Raw genomic sequence first — 20,810 nt, 5'->3', positions numbered from 1 at the left:
ACTTCATCTTAATCTAGCAAGAAGAAGAACAGCAGCAGGGAAGGAGATACAGAAGCACCTAGGGAAAGGCGAGAATTGATCCTGATTCTTCCCTCTGTCACTCGAAAATAGAAAGTTAACAAGAAAGTGGCAAGATCAGCGACCTGGAAGCAGTAAATGCGTGGCTTTATCTCCATGACAATTACATCTAGAAATCATTTCAATATATATTTTAGAAAACCATCATTGCTAAAAACTGATTGAAAAGAAAGCTCTGTTCATCATTCACTTAATAGACCCTAGCCAAACACCAAAATAGCTCAGCTGGGTAAAACAAGTTGATTTTCTCAGTCAAATTTCTTACCACAACCAGCATTTGTTTTTCTTCTCTGGTCAGTGATGCCAGCATCTAGTCCTTGGATTCTTTTACAGACCAGTACTTATTCTCTACCAATAGGCCAGAGGGATGACCCCAGAAGGGATGCTCTGATCCACCAAACCATAAAGATGCCTGGCCTTCCTGTTTCCAAAAGACATCTAATCCTTACTATCCCTAAGTGTGTTACTGAAGGTCCCTAAACACATAAATCCATCTGTTTAAAGTTTATACTCCTCCCTAGCAAGCACATGGACATATCTTTATGTTTAAAATAACTTTATTGTATCTTTGAAAGTAGCAATGCTTTCTTCTCTAGTGGCTGTGTTGCCTTTCAATCCTCTTGGGTATCTTTTGTCACATCAAAAGCAGTTAATTTTCCTTCTCCAAAAGCTATACGGTAGAAATCTCCCACTTACGCATTAGCCATCAATTAGCAATGCATGGAACATATCCACATATGAATGCATGTGAATGTACAAGGGTGTACAGTATGGATGTACAGACATTTAGACAAACATAAATAGTTACACAGCTTACTGAAAATGAATAGTTTAAATAATTAACATAAAGTTATCCTTGTAATAATGTGTAGGTACATATAGATTTAAATATGTTTTTATATATACATTCAGATATTATACATACATTGCACTTCACTTTAGCGTTTACAACCATAAAATTTCTAACAGTATTAATAAATATATTATGGCTCCTTTCTATGACCAAAAACACTTAAAGAATATATTTTCCTCTCTGGCAACTGCCCTGAATTATGACCTGATCATCTGTTTCATTGGAAAAGATCAGGTCTCTCCTTAGAAATGCTTTAGAATTTAAGTATTTGGAAATGGAAGCAATTGTGTCAGAGAAATCAACTATTAATTCTACATGCAGCTCAGCCTGGCTTCACTTTACAAAATACTCAAGAATCTATATTTCAAGTCGCTCAAAATTTTGGAAGATCCATGTAGAAGCTTTAAATTTTGCAATGTATCTCTTGCACAGGCCAGTTCTAGTGCTAATGTGCTCAATATTTTACCAAATGAGAACAACATTTAACAGAATAGGATGCAACACATGGTCGCAAGTTAAGAATGACCTATTTACATATGTGTGCAAGGATCATCTGAAAGGGTGTATAGCAATACATTAAGAGCAATTATCTCTGGGCGGTGGGTTTTAGGTAACATTTTCTGCTTCTCTGTTCCTTCCATGTATCCCTATAAAAACCTCTCTCCTATTGTTTGTGTAAGAGACTTGCTGAATGACAAAAGAACTCTATTCCTAGAATGATTTCACAAACATCACGATACACAATGACTCCATTTATAAAACATGTATACACCAAGAAGCAGAGCTATTGAAATTTATTATAAATCAGATAAAAATAAATAACATACATTGGGGGCTTAAGTGAAAAACATCTTGGCCACCAGGACCTGTATTAAGACACAGCGAGGGCAGTGAAGGTAGAATAGGGCAACCCTGACATAGAGGCCAGCGAAGGGATGGTCTGTGTGCAGGACCCATTGTCACTGGCCTCGTCTAGGTACAGACTCGTCCAGATGCACACACTCACTGTCTGTGTCAAGGTAACACAAGATGTAGTGAGACATTCTGTGTGAAGCCTCCCGTTCCTACGCGGGGCCTTGCAGTGGGGCACTGAATGCTCTTGTGCACTTCCTTGTAATCCTGGATGATACATATTCTTAAATCTGAAATCCACAGCAGAAGTTAATGGACTTGCCCAAAAAGCCCCCACAGGACTCAAGAATCTAAAATGCCCAGCCTGAAGTGCGTTCCAGCATGCTCCTTGTTCCTCTCTCTTCATATACACAGTATGTGAAATACAGAGGTTATAGGCTACAATCTAGGGCACTGGGAACATAATATCTACTTTTCAGGCAGACTCTTAAGAAAGCCTCGCATCACAGCACCAAAATCTCTCTCATACTGCGGGGATGTGAGAGGTGCTAACAGTGTATAATGATGCTTTATTCTTATTCAGAGTAAAATACTCCCTAGGCGAGATGATCTTATTACAGGCTTACTGTGTGAACACATTGAATATAACCACTTACCACAGGTTAACCCCCACACACCCCACAAAGATATTTTCAACAGCACAGAGCAGCAGGACATATGTGGATAGCTTCCCACCCCCCACCCCAAAGGAAGTGCCGTACTCAGCTTTTAGTGCCTGTATATTCTTGGACTGCAGCTGGCCATCTCAGAAAAGCCTCTCCACGCCTATCCACCAGACCTGTTCCGAGAGCTTTGCTCCAATCTGGGCAACCCCCCACACTTACAGCCATAAATGCATTGGCACTGAGAAAGACTGCTGAGGATGTGGCACTCCAGGTGTGGCTTTATTTGTCACTTCACCAGGTCAGCTACTTAGGCCTAGTCTTCTTCATTGGTTTGAAGCTCTGTTCACACCATCTTGGGTAACACATCACATTATTCTTCCTTATAAAAACAAACAAACTCAAATGAGCATTCAGAGTCAGTTCACCCCTCGGAACATCTCTGTCTTCCCCTCTGATTCATGTGGCACGGTTTCGATCCCACCCACCCGAAAGCCTCCCGTACTCTCAACTGAGGACTGGCCGGACGCCCACCTTCGCTCCTCGGGCTCCCACCTGCCTCACCTCCGCGGATGTGCACAGCCCCGAGGATCCCAGCCTGCCGGCCACCACTGAGTCACCAGGAGCACACACAGCACTGCGGTACCTAGCCCTACCCGCCATCAACTACCGCCACGGAGTCAAGTCACTGCACTCTTCATTCCTACCCCACAGAAAAACTCAGCTGTCCTGTGAGGCTGGACCAAAAGGAAAAAAAAAAAAATGCTTTCAGACTCATAATGGCTCCCCTCTAAACCAGTGCATCTGAGATTTATACAGTTCTGGAGCACAGGGAGCTGGATACATTAGTTCCTAGCCAACTCTTCACAGCAGCCGGTTTCTAAAGGCATTTCTGAAATGACTCCAATCCACTTCAGTGCAACACATTGCCCAAGTTTAAATCAATGGTCGAAAATAAAACTTACGACTCAATGAGGCATCACATGTTTCATAACTGAGTGTGAAGAGAAGGGGTACAAGAAATAATCAGGCCTCCTGAAGAACCCAGCTGGGGAGGCTGGTTAACTGAACTCCTATAATTGCCTTTTCCATTCTCCCACCCCACCTGCAAGTGTGGACCTTCTCGATTCCGCCGCCAATGTTTCAGACTACAGTGCCTTGCAATCAACTGACAGTCTGATCATTTATGAGCACGCTGGGCAACACGCAGAGAGACTTTGCGGAGACAGAGTTAGAGTTAGAGCTAACACACAGACAGGAAGGAAAAATGGAATGCCTTCTCAGAACTGAAGATTTCTATCTTTCATGGATAGCACATCATTTGATACATACGTCTGCACTGACGTATACCATAGGGGTTTTTTTATTATAATCTGTTTATTTGGTGGTTTAGCCAGAAAACCTCATATAACACAATCCTGTTTCGAATGTAGCAACATGTATGGCATTGCACTCATATAAAATTCAGACTCCCCACAGCACCTCCTGTTAGCCACCCCCAGCCGTTCTACCTTGCAAGGTTTCTGTGTATTGATGAAAAAAAAAACAGGAACTACCACGAGCAATAGTAAAAAGGAAGATTCAGTAATCAGCTTTACCCCATATTCAAAAGCTAGAATTCTGTGGTATGATTTGAGGGATTTCAGGAAATCATTTTATCCTGATTTTAGTATATTGCATGAGCCTGACCTACAGTGGGAAAGGAGTCCAGTTTTCTAAACCAAAACACACGTGAGTCTACTTCGCTCTTCAAGAAAGAGTATAGGAGCACTACCCACTGCCTCTGCACTGGGGTGTTGTGTGACCACAACCCTTGCATCTAATTTCCTTAACAAAGAAGCAGTAGATCTGCACTGCTTGTTTGGCCAGAAAGCACATAATAATACAGCCACAGCTTAGGAACTTCCATTCATTCTAGCTCAACAAACAATGTGTATTATATAATGAATGAGGCTTTTCTATGAACCCTGCTATTGGAAAACACAAGCACTTTCTGCATAGTTTAAACCAGTCTACAAGAAGCAGTTACCGCTTGTGACATCAAATGTGGACCCGGTAACATATAAATTCAAACAGCCTACACTCTTAGATGCCTTTGCTATCACCCTAATTTCTTTTTTTGCTTGACAATAATTTCAGTTAACTATAAACTATACAGAGAACATTTACACAGCAGCCAGCAAGCACCAGAATGATGTTGGCTTTCAGCTCCATGTTCCCTGCGTTGCCTAAGAAATAATGGGGGGGTGGGTGGTAGGGGGAGATAGTGGGAGGAGGAAGAGGAGGGGGGAGGGAATCAGCTATCTCTGAAAATACTTACAGCCTCCGAGTCTTCAACTCCATGCAGGTACAAATTGTCATACATGGAGGTCTGAGAATCCAGCGCACCTCTTTCAAGGCAAAAATAAAATTGCTGCAGAAACCACAGCTAGAGCTTAAAGAGAAAAGGCCTGTTTAGAAGAACTGCGCCTGCCTTATCAATTCCTGTGGATTTACCAGGCAAGATGCTGTTCATTCACATCACACAGGGTGAGGTTATCCCCGGAGGCAGTCCAGACCTGGCATTTTATCTGCCTTCCCAATACAGAGCATAAAAAGCAAAACCCTTCCTCAACCACAGACTGGTGACTGAGCTAGGAAAGCGGCCTCTGATTGGCTCGGCGTCCCTGCTTCAGTCAGCTGAAGCGCGTTCCCCCGGAGAGTGGAGGGCGCCTCGGAGCATCCTACCCAGCAAAGAGCTGCTTCCTGTTTCGCCTGCATTGTTAGTTCTACAATAAACACTTATCAATATCCAAAAGGCTGCGTGGAATGTTTGGAAAGGCAGAGTATTGAATATGCTAGACACAACTGCTCCTCTTCTTCATGAAATTCACCACTGGAGCGGGGAGCAGAGGAGAGATTTTATTTCCAGAGAATATCATGTAAAGACAAGCGAACAGACACTCATTCCCATCCAACATCTGTACTTAACAGATGCAATTTAAGTCAAAGAGGCAGTAAGTCATATAAAATTCAAAAAAAAATAACCCAAGGTGAAGGAAAAAATGGATAGTATGAACAGATGGTAAGATTGCTTGAGGGAATTTCTATAGTAAAAGTTTTCAATATTCTCGCTGAAGTCTCTTAGCCTTGCTGGCAAGAAAATACTATGTCCCAACTGGTGAAGTTTGAAAAGGAAGCCAAAAACCTCTCAACTTTTAGATGCAAAATTTTTAATGTCTCTTTAGATTAATTTTTTTAACCTCCTTTAAGTGACAGTCAATGCTCTCACTTAAATCCTTCATCCCCTTCCTTGTGCATAAATCTTTAATATTCCTAAAACAGCATTGATCTCTTCCCCAAAACCCAAGCAGAAAAGTCCCCTGCTCCCACCACACCACCACTGAGGCTGACCCGGGACAGGTCCCAGGTTGGGGTGGCCTGACATGGAGCGTGTCTAGATTCTGAGAGCTTTCTGATCAGCCAATAAGGTACTGCAGCTTTGAAACAGGAGAGCTCTAGAGCTCACTGGAAAAGAAACCAGCTAAATTTGGGGAGGAAAAGACACTGGTGAGGGCAAAGAACATAATCCAGAGGAGCTGCATGGCTCACGGGGGTGAGCAACGACCCAGAAACCCAGAGGCTCTGAGTCCAGTGTCAGCTTCACCACTAATTGGTCAGATGACTCTGGACCAGTCAGTTACCCTCTCCATGGGCTTTAGTTTCTTCACCTGCTAAACTGAGGTAAGAAATAACTCAGAGAAAGAACTCTGCAAATCTAAAGTGCAACATAAACACTTATCACTGACAACCCTGCTTTGTCAGCTGGAAGACATTGGCTGCAGTTCATGGGCGCTCAGCACAGTAGTAACTGGCTGGCCCTGGACCTACGAAACCAGGTCTGTCCTTCTAGCCAGTATCTCTGAAAAGCGCAACTCTTAAAGGAACAAACCTGAGGCACAAAAAGCAACAAAAGAACTACAACTGCTGAGCAGAGCACAGTTCTTTTAGGTCTATGCTGATCTGTTCATATCTTTCAATCACAGTTGCGTGCCTTGGGAGTGGCATCAACACTTAGTCACTTGTAAAGGCAAAAGATGGCAAGGGGGAGGGTACAGTGGCTCACACCTATAATCCCAGCACTTTGGGAGACTGAGGCAGGAGGAGTACTTGAGACCAGCCTGGACAACATGGCGAGACCCCATCTCTACAAGAAATAAAAAAATTAGCAGGGCCTGGTGGCACTTGCCTGGAGTCCTAGCTACTTGGGAGGCTGACGTGGGAAGTTTGCTTGTGCCCAGGAGTTAGAGGTTGTAGTGAGCTATGATGATGCCACTGCACTCCAGCCTGGACGCCAGAGCAAGACTCTGTCTCTTAATAAAAAAAAAAAAAATAGATGGCAAGGGACTCAGCTGTCCTTGAGAATCCCAGAATGGTATAGTTCATACAGGATGTCATCTTCGAGGCCATGCCTACACAGTGGGAGGACGGCAGCAGAGGATGAGTGCAATGAACAGAATTCCATAGAGAGAAACCCGGCGCTGGCTCTACCTGTTGACAACTGTGTGTGAGAGCAAGTCACTGTCCAGGTGGAACTTCAGTCCCCACCCCACCCCATACAGCAAGAGGACTGGATCAAAGGATTGTTAAGCCCAAATTCAGATATCATATTCTGTTGTTTTAATTAACTCTAACTAGAAGTATACAATATTATATCCAGAATCTACCAAAAAATGAGACAAGAGGGTTTTCTTTCCTCCTTAAATTCTCCAGATCATTTCCTTACTTTCCCACTTCAATGGAGAGTATTTCCTGACTATCTTACAATGGGAATCTAAATTAAGCGGGGAAAGAAAGAGGCAGTCCATTTTCACAATTCACCAAGATGAGAGAAACTGTCCCATACTGGGAAACCTGTACCCAGCCCAACTCCTCTCCTGTGCTTGGATGCCTTGGAGCACTACCGATAGCCAATCCAATGTGAGGGTCTAAAGAAAGTTCTAAAGGGCAGGGGCTCATTTGGAGATACACTAATGCACACAGTAGGCAAGTCTGACTCCGGGAGGGATGTCAGGAGGGAGGCAGTGAATGAATCAGGCACAGCAGCTGTGGTTACTCCTTGCAAACCCACACCCAGTCCCTCAAGGACTAAGAACAGATGTGAAGCAGGGCCAGTCTGGCTTGGCCGCCTTCCCAAGGAGTCAGAAAAATGCTGGACTCGGAATCACAAACTGTTAGAGGTGGGAGAACCCCAGAAGTCACCTACTCTAGCCCTTTTAGTACCCAGAAAAGTTAAATTGCTTTATCGAAAGCCACATGTACTCCACTTGAGTGTTCCTTCCTTCCTCCCTTATCGATAGAGTGTTCAAGATAAGGGATGAGGGGCCGCGGGCGTGTTCCCAAGGGGTATTTGGTGAAATAGAGAGAGGTCACTTGGGAAAACCTATTCTTTCCCACTCCTTCCATTCTAAAAATTGTCTAATCAAATGTCATTTGGCGACACACAGCTGATAACTAAAAACCAAATAATAGATTGGGGAGTCTGGCCCAAGGGTCTGGATCTACCCAGAATAAGCATCACACCAGGGAGTCACCCAAAGGTTCCAACCCAATATTTGGACTGATCCCCAAGTTCCAGAGGAACCCCAGTGAGAGACTCAGTTCTAGACCTCCCCAAAAGAATTCTGAGGAGCTCCAGAAAAGTGAACTCAGAACTCCAGAAGGATCTTGAAACTGACCATTTCTGTCCCCAGATTGTCGTAACTGAGACGGGACTGAGAAGTGGTGAGAGGTCTCTGGGAGCTTCCTGGGCCTGTTTCAGATCACTTCAAATCCCCAAAGTTTGGCGAAAGGGTCTGGGGATTCCAGCAGGTTCAAATTCCAAAGGGCAAATTTCGAGAGTATCATACTTCACTGCAGCAAGATGTAAAAAGCAACCAAGGGACTGGCACCCTCTGGGTTTTGATTTTAAGAGTTTTTTAGTCAAGTGATGGGTTGAGAGGATGAAAGAGAAATCACCTCCTCCCCTGATCCACTTCTCCTGGCTGAGACCACAATGAGCACAAGTCTGAAAACCTGTGGCTCCTCCTGTGTTGGTGGTTTCCCGTAACCCACCTCCTTCTCATCCCTGCGTAGCCTCCAAACCTGCACGGCGTCCAGGAGGCTGCCTCCAGTTCTGAGGCTGCCCTGCTGAAGGTGTTGCTGGCCCACTTCCTTTAAGGTCATCTCTCATTACGATGAATAGCTCAAAGTCAAAAGACCCTATGAAAAGGCATTACCGTGTTTATAAATCCCACATAATTCTTGATGGGAGGCCGGGCGCGGTGGCTCACGCCTGTAATCCTAGCACTCTGGGAGGCCGAGGCGGGTGGATTGCTCAAGGTCAGGAGTTCGAGACCAGCCTGAGCGAGACCCCGTCTCTACTAAAAAATAGAAAGACATTATATGGACAACTAAAAATCTATATAGAAAAAAAAAAATTAGCCGGGCATAGTGGCGCATGCCTGTAGTCCCAGCTACTCGGGAGGCTGAGGCAGTAGGATCGCTTAAGCCGAGGAGTCTGAGGTTGCTGTGAGCTAAGCTGACGCCACGGCACTCTAGCCTGGGCAACAGAGTGAGACTCTGTCTCAAAAAAAAAAAAAAAAAAAAATTCTTGATGGGGAGGCTGTTCTTGCAATTTGACAAATGCCTCAGCTGAGCTCAGTTCAACAGAGTAAACAGCATGGCCCTCAAAAATCAGGAAAGCTCTGTTTTCTGTCAAAGGGGACATTACTTTCCGTCATTCTTGTTGGCTTCAAACTTAGGAATGTGGAGGTCCTTTTCCTTACTGAGTGGTGGGGTTTGTGGTACAGCAAACCCATGGAATTGACGGCAGAGTACAAAGGACAAGCATTTCTGTTTTCCACTTGTTTGGAAAAGGAGAGGAGGGAGAGAAAAGCCAAGGGCAGTATGGTTGGCTGTGAGTTTTAGACAGCCATGCTCAAGCCAACCAGCACAGATTGAGAAGCAAAAGGAAATTTTGTTATCTAGTTTTCCACCTAGATTTCTCTGGAATGTAACTTTCCCAAAGCAATGTAGTTACGTGTTCTACAGCAGGACTCTGAGAGGTCAGGGAAGAGGCAAAGTAGGACTGTTTGGACCCAGCAAAGACTAGTCCTCTTGCTGCCTCTATGGGCTAGATAGAACATAAGCCCAATGTCTTTGTTTGCCAATTTAGACTTGGGAATTACCTTGATCTTTGTTTTTATTTAAATTTTACTAAGTGACCACAATGTGCTAGATGATTTTCTCCTCTTCTGCTCTGAAAGTACTAATCTACCCCTTTGCCTCTAGAAATCTGTGTGGCATTACAAGCATTACTATCATACCCCTGTTTCCCCCCTGGTGCCCCTCAGACACGTGGAATCAAAACAAAACAAAGCAAAACACTACAGACACTGGATCCTGCTTCTAGGAGTCCCCTGCTGCAGTCCTCCGAGTCTGAATTTAGACCTCACTCCGGAGGCAGGCATGTCCTTGAGTCTTTCCGGGCCTTGTCTGTACCATGGAGATAATAACAGTTCCTAAACTGATGAGTTAACATATGAAAGGCACAAAGGAGGCAGAATGGAAGAATTGGCCTTTTTCATTTTTTTAAGGGAAGCAGTACGGAACCAGGGCTGCCGATGTGACCCAGCCCCAAGGCCCCCGTGCGCCCTGTGTGAGTGGTCCTCCCCTCCCCGGCACAGGAATACCGTGGGGCAGGGTGGTCAGAAGCAGGGACCTGGAGCCAGGCTGCCCGCACACGCCAGCTGTGCCACTTCCCAGCTGGACAGCACTTGGCAAGCTACTGTGCCTTTCCGGGCCTCCATTTCCTCATTCATAAAATGAGGATTATACCAAGATTATTGTGCAGATTAAAAGCCTTGCTATAAGAAAACGCTCAGAAGGGTGCCTGGCACTAACTCAGTGCTCCTCACGTGCCCGGCTGCTGTGGTGCTTCCTGTCGCTCTCAGCCTGGGTTCTGGCCTGGACCCCTAGTACCCTGTGCCCCTGGGGTGAGATTCCTAATACTCGCCCCTGATCCTCTCGATCCCCACCTGCGTCTCTGATCTCAGCCATCGGGGCTGAGGCTGCATCCTGCCTCCTGGTGCCGGCTCCTTCCGCTGCCTACCTGCCTTATCTGGCCAGGCCCACTGCCGCTCATGCCAGAGCTGGCAGCTCACCTCTGGACAACATCCCCGGCCCTCCCGCCATCCCACTGACTTCTGCATCGTTCCTTCAGGCCTCAGTGTACCCAGAGCTCTCATGTGGGCCTGACTGCCTCTCTCACCCTGACCAACCAGCCCCTGCTGGACAAACCACTGCCCCAAAACCGTCTTCGTGACAATCCTGTAACAAATGCTACTACCGGTATGCGCCGAGGAGGCCTGGAGAGTGAGCATGGAAGAGAGAAACAAAGACAGGGATAAAGAGGCAGAGAAAGAAAACCCTGGAGACACCCAGAGGAAGAAGGAATAGATGGACAAGCTTCCTTCTTCCCTGCCACTCTTGATGGCTTCGGGGGAAAAAATAATACTTCATAATTCATGAGAGAGTGAGTGTAGGGAAGGTAAAAAAAAATTCCCATGCCCTATTCAACTTGTCAGAAAAATGACAGCTCCCTCCTCATGATTGACATATTACTCAGAAATCTCTTGCTTTCTGAAATTTCTGTTAAAAAAAAAAAAATAGACCTAACCTCTTGGCAAAAACATTCCATAAAGGCACAGTTTTCATTAATGCTGCACAACTTTATTTTCCACTATTCTCCAAAATGAACTTAGGAGACTAGTCCAGCTGGCCTCCATCCTGTTGTCTGGGTAGTGTTTAGCAAGTATTACTATCAATGCTAATTTAACAATCACAGCTTTCCACAGCTGCCTGCTCCGAACTGCTGTCGAGACAGGAATGTGAAGACCAAGACAGGACTGTGTCCCCCTGGAAGCGCACGGACGGATGGCGAGGCAGCAGCACTGGAGGTCCGTAAGACAGAAACTGAACCAAGGCCATGGCTGCAATCAAAGCTCTCACATTCTGAGACACTCCGATGAGAGCAAGCAGGAGAGTAATTCGATTCCTTTATCTGCAGAGCTCCAGCAGGAGTGGGAGGCAGGAAAGGGGGAAGGAAGGGAACAGCTTCTCTCACGGAGCAGGGGGCAGAAATGAGTCAGCCGCCAACTTACTACTCAGCCTTGGGCAAATCCCCTGCCCCAAAGGTGGGACTCCTTCAGTTCCATGATTCCAAATTTGCTACAAAGAGTAAACAGTTTAGCTTAGTTTAGGTTTTTTTTTTTTTAATGTAAAATTTGTGAAATTTTATTTCCTATTTTGTTACCACTTTCAGGTAAAAATTTATGCTTTTCCCTCCCAGGAGGAGTTTTTCTCTTTGATTTGATAACACAGTTAATAATAAGCATCCATAAATGCTTATTGAGTATCTGATATCTCCTCTAAATAAAAGTCAGGGCTAGGCGCAGTGGCTCACACCTGTAATCCTAGCACTTTGGGAGGCCGAGGCAGGAGGATCACATGATGTCAGGAGTTCGAGACCAGCCTGAGCAAGAGCGAGACTCTGTCTCTACTAAAAATAGAAAAATTAGCCAGGTGCGGTGGTGTGCACCTGTAGTCCCAGCTACTCAGGAGGCTGAGGCAGGAGGACTGCTTGAGTCCAGGAGTTTGAGGTTGCAGTGAGCTATGATGATGCCACTGCACTCCACCCAGAAAGAAAGAAAGAAGGAAAGAGAGAGAGAGAGAAAGAAAGAAAGAAAGAAAGAGAGAAAGAATCATGTCAGCTCCTATTCAAAATTTTTCAATGGCTTCCCATTGCTCTTAGGATAAAAACCCCAATCCTTAACATGGTCTAGCGTGGCCTGACATTTCTCTCCTCATAGCCCTCATTCTGCACACCTCATCCTTTCACTCTCTCCAGGCTGGCCTCCTTGGACACCACACCCCTCCCCACCACCCATCCCCATGAGCAGCATTAGTGCCATGATGAGTTGATATCTGCCTCTTGAACATGAGTTCTTTGGGAAGAGACACCAGGCAGCTTTCTACTTGCCATTACAGCCCCACTGCCCCGCTCAGTGCCTTGCACAGAGACTTTCCATAAATACGTGAATAATTCATGACAGCCCTGAACTCCTTGGCTTCCTCTGTGCTTTGGTTGCCAAAACAGAGTAGTGACTAACAAAAAAGTGAAGCATGGGTATTTTTTAGAGCTAAGAAAACCTAGAACATGAGCATCCCTAGAGAGTCCTCATCAAATTGTCTTCGTGCCCTGACCTGACAACAGCCTTGTTCAGATTCAGATTCTTACAAATTAAATAATCTAGGTGTGACATAGAGTTGTTGGTTTCACAACTATTTTATTCCAAAGAAAACATAATTTATAATGTATTAATGGAAAGTTTTTTGGTTTGGGTTTTGGTTTTTTGGTGATGGAGAGAAGACCCCATGATCTTCCACACCTTCATACCTCGCACAAGATGTCCCCTCTGTCTGGGAGACACTATCTGCCCTGTCCCCCGTCACCCATTTTTGTTTGACCTCATTCCTTCTTTAAGGCCAAATGTAAATGTCACTAACTTCTCCAACTTGCTCAGACCTTAATTAGGCAGTTGTTCTTCTATATCCCTGTAACACTCTGTCTCCCATACCTCTACTAGTGGGCTAACGACGTAATAGTGTAATTCTTCTAAAAGATGAACAATTTAAGAGCAAGAAGCATGTCTTACTCTGCTTTCTACACACATGCTTCATTCCCTAGAAGATCCTCAATTAATATTGGTTGCAGGAACTGAACAGCCAATATGAAATGAAAGCTCACATTGTGAGCCTTGATGTCCTTGCTCCATCACAATCCATGCAGCCTAGTCTCATGGATAGTTGAGGCCTTAAGAATGGGCCAATAGAGAAGAGAATGAGCCAGGAAACTGTGAGGTCAATTTTAGGGCTGCTGTGGATTTAGAAAACAAACCACACAATGGAAAGGGGCATCAGGAACTCAGGTCTGAGCTGAACTCATGTCAGCAGTAGGGGCTCTTCTTAGGTGGAATCTATGGGCAGAGGGGATACTGGTGGATAATGGGTGGATGGTAGTAGTAAGGTCCTGGGATATTTCTCAAAACTTGGTTGCCTCAGAACACATTTTTGGAGAAACACCTATTTCCCTTTGGAAAAGAATACCAGAGCATATATTCCTCAAAGGCAGGAATTAAAGCTTATTCATCTTGTTAATATACTCCTCTCTGATGCAGTGCTTATTACAATAACTGGAAAATAGTTAAAGATCAATAACTACATTGAAAAACCAACTAAGCTATATGATATAGATGACCTCCACAGTAGAACATAACACTGAGGGGACCCCGTATCTCAAGTTCTATCACATCCCACGGAGCCTTAGGCACCAGACACACTAGAACCCCAACAAGGAAGCAGAAAAATCTGGCTCCCTACAAAACACTGAGCTTAAAGTAGCAATACTCATTCTAGATCTCTCCTGCAAATTGATCTAAAGGTTTTAAAGTACTGCTAGACTTGGGTAGGATTAGCTCAGGCAATGGATTAATCTTCGTCTTCAAGTTGCAAGGTTTCAGTTTCCGCAACTTGGTAAGAGGTAAAGATAAAACGGTGGTTTTGGTGCACACTGCTAAGCTTTCACCTCTCTATTATTCTATGTGGCAGCGATGACTAAAAGCCCTAGGATCCCTTCTCTGTTTTGTCCATTTAGCAATAAGCCTTTCCACCTTCAATTTTAGCAAGGCATATGATTCTCCAACAAGAAACTACACTTCACAGCTTCCCTTGCAACTAGATGTGACTATGTTCTTGCCAATACAATGGGAGTGACAGTAATGTTTCTAACTTACATATCACATCCTTAAAAGGATACTGACTGCCTACCACATACTCTCTTTCCATTGCTTTGGATGCAGTGCTGATGAAACAACTTCCAGCACACAGATGAGGACCTCACCCTAAGGATGAAAAATTAATACGATAAAGAAACCCCTACATTGTTAGATGAAAAAGAAAGACATTTCCATCTTATTTAGGTAATTTTATTTGAGGATCTCTTTGGTGTTTCAGCTCAGCTTAACTAATACCAGCTGCAGAAGTAATTAAGATAGAGAGGTAATTAGAATAGAATAAAGGCAAACAGAAAAATATGTTCAAAAGGCAAGAAATGGACTCAGAAAAAGGTACCTCATTAGGTTATATCATTTCTTCTAATTCTTCTTTCACAGAATGCTGACAAATCCAAGATGGTGGTCAGTTATGGCAAATGCAACCCCAGCACACCATCACCGTTAAAAACAGAGCATTGTTATGTCCCTGTTCAGCCTGTTTATTTTCTGAAACCAAAGACTAGAGCCCAAAACAAAATGTCTGTAAGTTAAAGACACATACACGTATAAACTGCTAATTTTACACTGCTTTTTCAAAGTCCAAACGAATTCAAATAAAATCTTCAACTCTACTGAGTTTTTTAATTTAAGAAGATCACTACAAAGAGAAAAATATTCACCACCTTTTAGCCAAGTCCATAGGGATTTCCTCACGAAGATTTGGATTTTCAATATAATTTCTCTTAGTTCCCAGTCTGTTTGGTCATTTCCTTTGCAATATTAGATGGAAAATTAGTTGGAGCACTAAGTCCAAAGCCTTTCCCCATGAGGCACACATGGAAACAAACTGAATTACTCCATCTAAATTCCAGTTCTCAGAAGTGATTCCTGCATCAAATATTCAAGGAAAATAACAAGCATCTCCATAGAAAATATTAATAGTGTAAACTTGTGGACAAATAATAAAAATAATATACACTGATATTGCTAGAAAATAGAGGAGAATGTGAAAAATTATCAATAATCTCTCATATTTATAGGGATGTCTCACAAGTCCAAAAGCATAAATAAACAACTGTAGACTTTGGTAATACACACACACACACACACACACACACACACGGTAATTTGCAAGTTGTTAGGCAAAGCATTTTTCTTAAGAATAGAAAATGAAGTCTCAAATATTTAAGAAAGATAGAATGAAAAATTAAAAATAGCAATATTTAAATAAATATTTACCTGCCAGGTACCTGCAAGCACCCCACACTCACTGCATTTCTGAGCTTTGTGTGGGAGGGCAAGCTATAAATACTACTTGACACTCTGGTCTTGTGTACCTCAGAAATCCATTTTCTCTTAAACTGGGAAAGGCAATATTTTCACAATTTTCAAAAACAGTAGGTTAAAACAAATTATTTCTAATAGTTCCTTTAAGTTACTCTTTCAATATCAAATTAGCTTTAAATAAATATACACTACCACAAGATAGCAAAGTAATAACTAGTCAGTCCAGAAACACTGTCAAATCATAATGCTCCCTGTGTTTCTTGGGCTCCTCTAACTATCCACTTAAACCTACGAATTGCATGAAGATGAAGCAAATGTTTCACATGATTTGGAAATGTTAACATGCATTGAAAGAGACACTGACAGACACTACGAGTCCATTCCGGAAAACAGGGGGAAATTCATAAATACATTGTTATGGCTCTTGGCAGGCACTAGGAAAAGGAATATTGTTAGTAAATGTTCAGACTTGCCTAACTTAATGAGAAATGATGAGCTTTTCTCAGCCTGGTACCTTTAAAGCTTTCCATCAAAGTCTTGAACTAAAAGACAATGTTGGACAGATGGCCTGTGGTCCTCAAATAACACAGGTTCACTTTTGAAAGAGAAATCCACTAGAATATTAAGATGTTAACCTAACCAACATGGCAACTTTGGAAATCTGTATCCTATCCTCAATCAAGTGAATGAACTACTAAAAGTTTGGGGAGAAGAATAAAAGACCCAGAAAGAGAAGGGCTAACCATGCTAAGTTCACAACCACTATAATCATCCATTTCCTTTGACATTTAGCTCTTGATGGTTATATTTACTTCATTTAACCTTATACTTGATGAACATAAAATAATAAAAGATCTGCAGGGTTAGAAATCATAGGAAAGCTTCCTAACATCACACAACTTGGAAGTCACAGAAGAAGAGAATAAAATATACTTTTCATTATATTCATCCTTTATCTACTTGCCTCCTGCCATCTCTACAACATATTTTTCACTTTATTCATATTTCATCCACTCATTACACTTTCCTCAAAACATGTGCTTATAATCCAGCTTCCTGTTGTTTCTTATGCTTGAAAGCAACTCAAGCATTTTCTGGTCTACTGAAATTTTTCCCCAAATCTTCCCTTCACAAATTGACTCCCTACGTTATAAAGAGATCTTCCATGGCCAACTCCTCTACAAAATTTTTAACTTTAAAGTATTTCCAATGAGCATATTTCTTTTGCTGATTGTAAAAGTAAAATGTTTTTTTAAAAAGTGGTATTGTAGAAAACTTGGAGAATTCAAAAGAGTACAAAGGCTAGAATAACAATCTGTAGTCTTACTACTGAAATATGGTCACTGTTAACATTTTGGTCTTTTTCCATCTCTGTATGCATTTTGTTTTACATTTAGAACATACTATATGTAAATTTTTGTATTCTCTTAGCAATAACAACATAAGCATTTCCCCACATTACTAAAAATTCCTCATAAGTGTCCCCACATTACTAAAAATTCCTCATAAATGTAGTTTATTACAATTACGTACTATTGCATCATGTGGATATACTATGCAGTTCCCATTATATGAGTTTTGCTCAGATAAATAATGCTGAAATTGTATTAGTCTGCAATTCAGATTATTTCCTTGGGCTAGATTCCCAGATATTCTTGGGTTAAAGTGTATGAACATTTTTAAGCCTCATGATCACACTGCCAAATGCTGTACAGAAAAATTCCACCAATTACATATCTATTAGCTCAATGTGAAATGCTAGCTCTTAGCCCTATATCACCAGCAATGCGACAAGGAGGGACCTAAGGGTCTAATTTTTTTAATCTGTTAATTTGATGTGTAAAAAGTGGCATCTCACTGCTGGTTTATTTTCATTTTTTGCTAATGAACATACATATATGAATATATATAACACTGCATTTTTCCATAAGCATATCGAACTCACTGTCTCTGAGTGAGGAATTTCCACATCTAAATAACAGTGACTGTGATGTTATTGTCTCCAATCTCTTTTTGGAAAGTCTTCTGAAAATGGCACCTAAGGCAATGGCTCTCAACCATGGCAGAAAATCTGAATCACCTGTGGAGCTTTTTAAAAATCCATTTACAGTCCAAAAACTCCAACTCAGTTGGAGGTTCTATCATCCATATACTTTCCAAAAATTCTGCAGTCATTCTTTTAGGCAATTGTACGAGAAGACCACTGGGCTAAGAGTACTGTAAGTTAGATATCACACCTGTTAGATAAATAAGCTACTGCATGCAATTCCTTAGGCATGGGAAGAAGAGCATTATTCCCTATACTATCATTTTGTTCTATGGTACTGACCTTACATCCGTAAAGCACTTATTCACCACCTGAGATCTACTTTTTCAGGGTACCACAACATTGCCCATAGCTGTTAGTTTCATTTCTGAGAATGATCTTGTTTTATATGTAAAGAAAGTAAATTAAACCCTGATATACCTTTTATTTATATGCCCAGCACTTGGCAGATGTATTTACACAGTAGATAGGATAAGCACCTGGTCTGAATTTCCTAAATGGCACTTCTTCCAACTCAAGGAAAGCCACTGCCTGTATTCTATGGGCCAGGGATAAGTGTTCACATTATTTACTGATTTGTGGTGAAGTATATCAAAATATGAAATCCCAGGTAACCCTTCGACCCACCCCCAATGCCACACTCATCTCTAAACCACCAATCATTCCACTCACACTATTAAGCACCACACTGGAATAGTCTATCGCTATTGATGCTGGTGTCACATTTAACATACTCATCAACCTCTTATAACCTGGGCTTAAGAAGTGCCCTCATCTCACTCTCAGAGCTAGATTGGCTAACACTCTAATGGGGAAAAATATAGGGGAAAAAAGAAGGTCTGATGTTAGACAGAAAGTTTCCTCCATATCAACTCTGGCACAATCCCATCTGTCTGAGATATGCCCAATCCAACTCTTCTAGCATTGCTTGGACCCCAGTGCCACCTACAGACTAATCCCTTACTGGGAGGTCATAAATTGAACTATTGCAAATCATCAGCATAAGAACTTCTGCAGGAGTTGTTTCAGAGATTGTTTCCTTCCCTCTCAGGTGCTGAAAGTGGTTCATCTCCTACTGCTACAAAGAGACCCTTCTGGAAGGAAGAGATGGAAGGAGAATACCAAGTTAAGTGCTGACAACCAACACTTAAACATGTTGAGTCAGAATAGAATAAGTAAATTGACGTCCTTGACAAATCCATTAGCAGAAAATTCGTTCCACTTTTCAAACAAGAAAGAAAGAGATTTTCAAAATTAGATAAAATATGAATCCAAATAATTATTACATTTGTTCTACAGATAACCTCCCCAACATATCAGCATTGCCATGCCAACCACCTTGGACTCTTGGTACAAATTAATTGACAATGATGGATAGACTATTTGAACTTCAAAAATTAAATCTTTATATGGCAATGAATATTCTTTATGGTGTACTCCTGCAGCTCACGGGGTGCTCCAATCCCTAAGCTTGGTTGAGTTCAGAGAAGCAAAGTGAACATTGTTTCATTCTGTTCATCTCTCTCCAGGGGCTATTTTGCCTGCCTTTGGCTGTCTCTACCATGGACATCATCCTCAAAAAAGCCCTGGGACAGAAAAGCCTGGATGCTCCTGAGCATAATAAGCCGTGATGTTGGATCCAAAAGAAAGGCACTTAGTTGGTGTTTTGAACTAAGTGGGGGAAAAAAACATTAACGAGTGCACCAAACTTGGTAACTGGAATCAGCAAGCCAGGACACATATCCAAAAGTGTAATCACAAGGTCACACGTTCACACGTTGGCATTAGCTGTGTGTCACTGTAAATCGCCACACCAGCACTTTCCCTCCTCTTCATTTTATTTTATTTTTCTAAATTTAGAGTCATTACAAATGCTGCTCACTCAGATAACTTAGTACCTATGCGTAAGGCGAATGAATCACAGTTTCAATGCGACCCACCAATTTAAATGTCTTCCTTTTGCATATTGCCATTTCCAATGACAATATCTCAGTCACTATGTATCATTTTGCTCATTCTTGAGGATTTATGCATCTGCATGAATTTGACTGAAAACTCTTTTTACATATATTCATTATAGATTATACCCCTCATTTTGAAAATTTGATTCCATCAAATAATTTTTATACTCCTTTTTTGTTACCAAGTGATTTATCATCAACTAAAATATAACTTTTTTTTAAGATCTGAAATTTAAGATGAAGACACACTGTTAAAGTAATCTAGAAATCAAAGTAAACCAAAATCTTAATGGGAAGTGTTACAGTAAATTAATGTTACAATCTTATTTTTTTCCAAAGAAAAGTCAAAGTGGACAATAGCAGTAAAAAGATCAACAAACCAGTCTTACCACCCAAGGACATGACTTCCCTATTTATCCCTCTGAATTTCTTTTTCAACTATTCACACATGCTTTCTGGCCTCACTGAGCTCTCCATGGCCTAAATGCCTCCAATTTTACCCAATACATCTGCCTTTCCTATGCTTACTTCACCCACATCCTGGTGGAATCTGAAAAACTTTTCCACTCTACACTTGAGTGGGTAATCAGACTGATTTTTTTTAAATTTCAAAATTATTCAGTACAGTCTCATAACTTCATGCCTCTCTCAATACTGTTAGCTTGGGCTGCTATTAAAACAAACAAACAACAACAAAAAAAAGAACCACAGACTGGGTGGTTTAAACAACACAAAGATCTGTTTGTCCCAATTCTGGAGGCTGGGAAGTTTAAGATCAAGGCACAGGCACATTCAAAGTCTGGTGAGGGTCCACTTCCTGGTTTGCAGACGGCCACCTTCCTGCCATAGCCTCACATGACAGAGAGGGGGGCTCTGGTGTCTCTTCCTCTTCTTGTAAGGACACCAGTCCCATCATGGGGCCTCCAACCTCATAGCCTGTCCCCTCCCAAAGGTCCCACTTCCCAAAGCCATCACCTTGGGAGTTAGAATTTCAACATATGAATTCAGGGGGGACGTAAACATTCCGTTCATAACAACTGCCCACTGCTCCTTCCATAAGTCAGTTTTTTCCTTAGTCCACACAAATCTTCACGAATCTCCTCAAGACTCCTACCTTATCTTTCTTCTTTTACCGTTAACAAATTATCTCACTCCCTACTCCACAGAAGGTGAACATAGCAGCTGGTATTTCCTCACTATCCTGTTCCACCCACAAAT

General features: G+C 42.3%; 1 protein-coding gene across 7 annotated transcripts in view; it reads right to left on the bottom strand.

The window, feature by feature from the left end:
- Positions 1-20,810, bottom strand: part of CACNB4 (calcium voltage-gated channel auxiliary subunit beta 4) — a 233,584-nt gene that overhangs the window by 121,346 nt on the left and 91,428 nt on the right. For 2 of the 7 annotated variants that reach the window (XM_069472649.1, XM_069472676.1), the window contains exons 1-2: positions 4,766-5,075; positions 2,668-2,827 (exon numbers count right to left, since the gene is read on the bottom strand). The exons of 3 other annotated variants lie outside the window; for them this stretch is intronic. In XM_069472649.1, the coding sequence (XP_069328750.1) occupies positions 2,668-2,673 (6 nt within the window). In that variant the 5' untranslated portion in view covers positions 2,674-2,827; positions 4,766-5,075. Of the gene's footprint in view, positions 1-2,667; positions 2,828-3,009; positions 3,180-4,765; positions 5,076-20,810 lie in introns of those variants that run through there. 2 more of the 7 variants (XM_069472659.1, XM_069472641.1) reach the window with 2 other exon arrangements.

The sequence above is a fragment of the Eulemur rufifrons genome, chromosome 1 (assembly GCF_041146395.1).
Source record: "Eulemur rufifrons isolate Redbay chromosome 1, OSU_ERuf_1, whole genome shotgun sequence".
NCBI lineage: Eukaryota > Metazoa > Chordata > Mammalia > Primates > Lemuridae > Eulemur > Eulemur rufifrons.
Note: the sequence above shows the minus strand (reverse complement) of the source record. Positions and strands in the feature narration are given on the sequence as shown.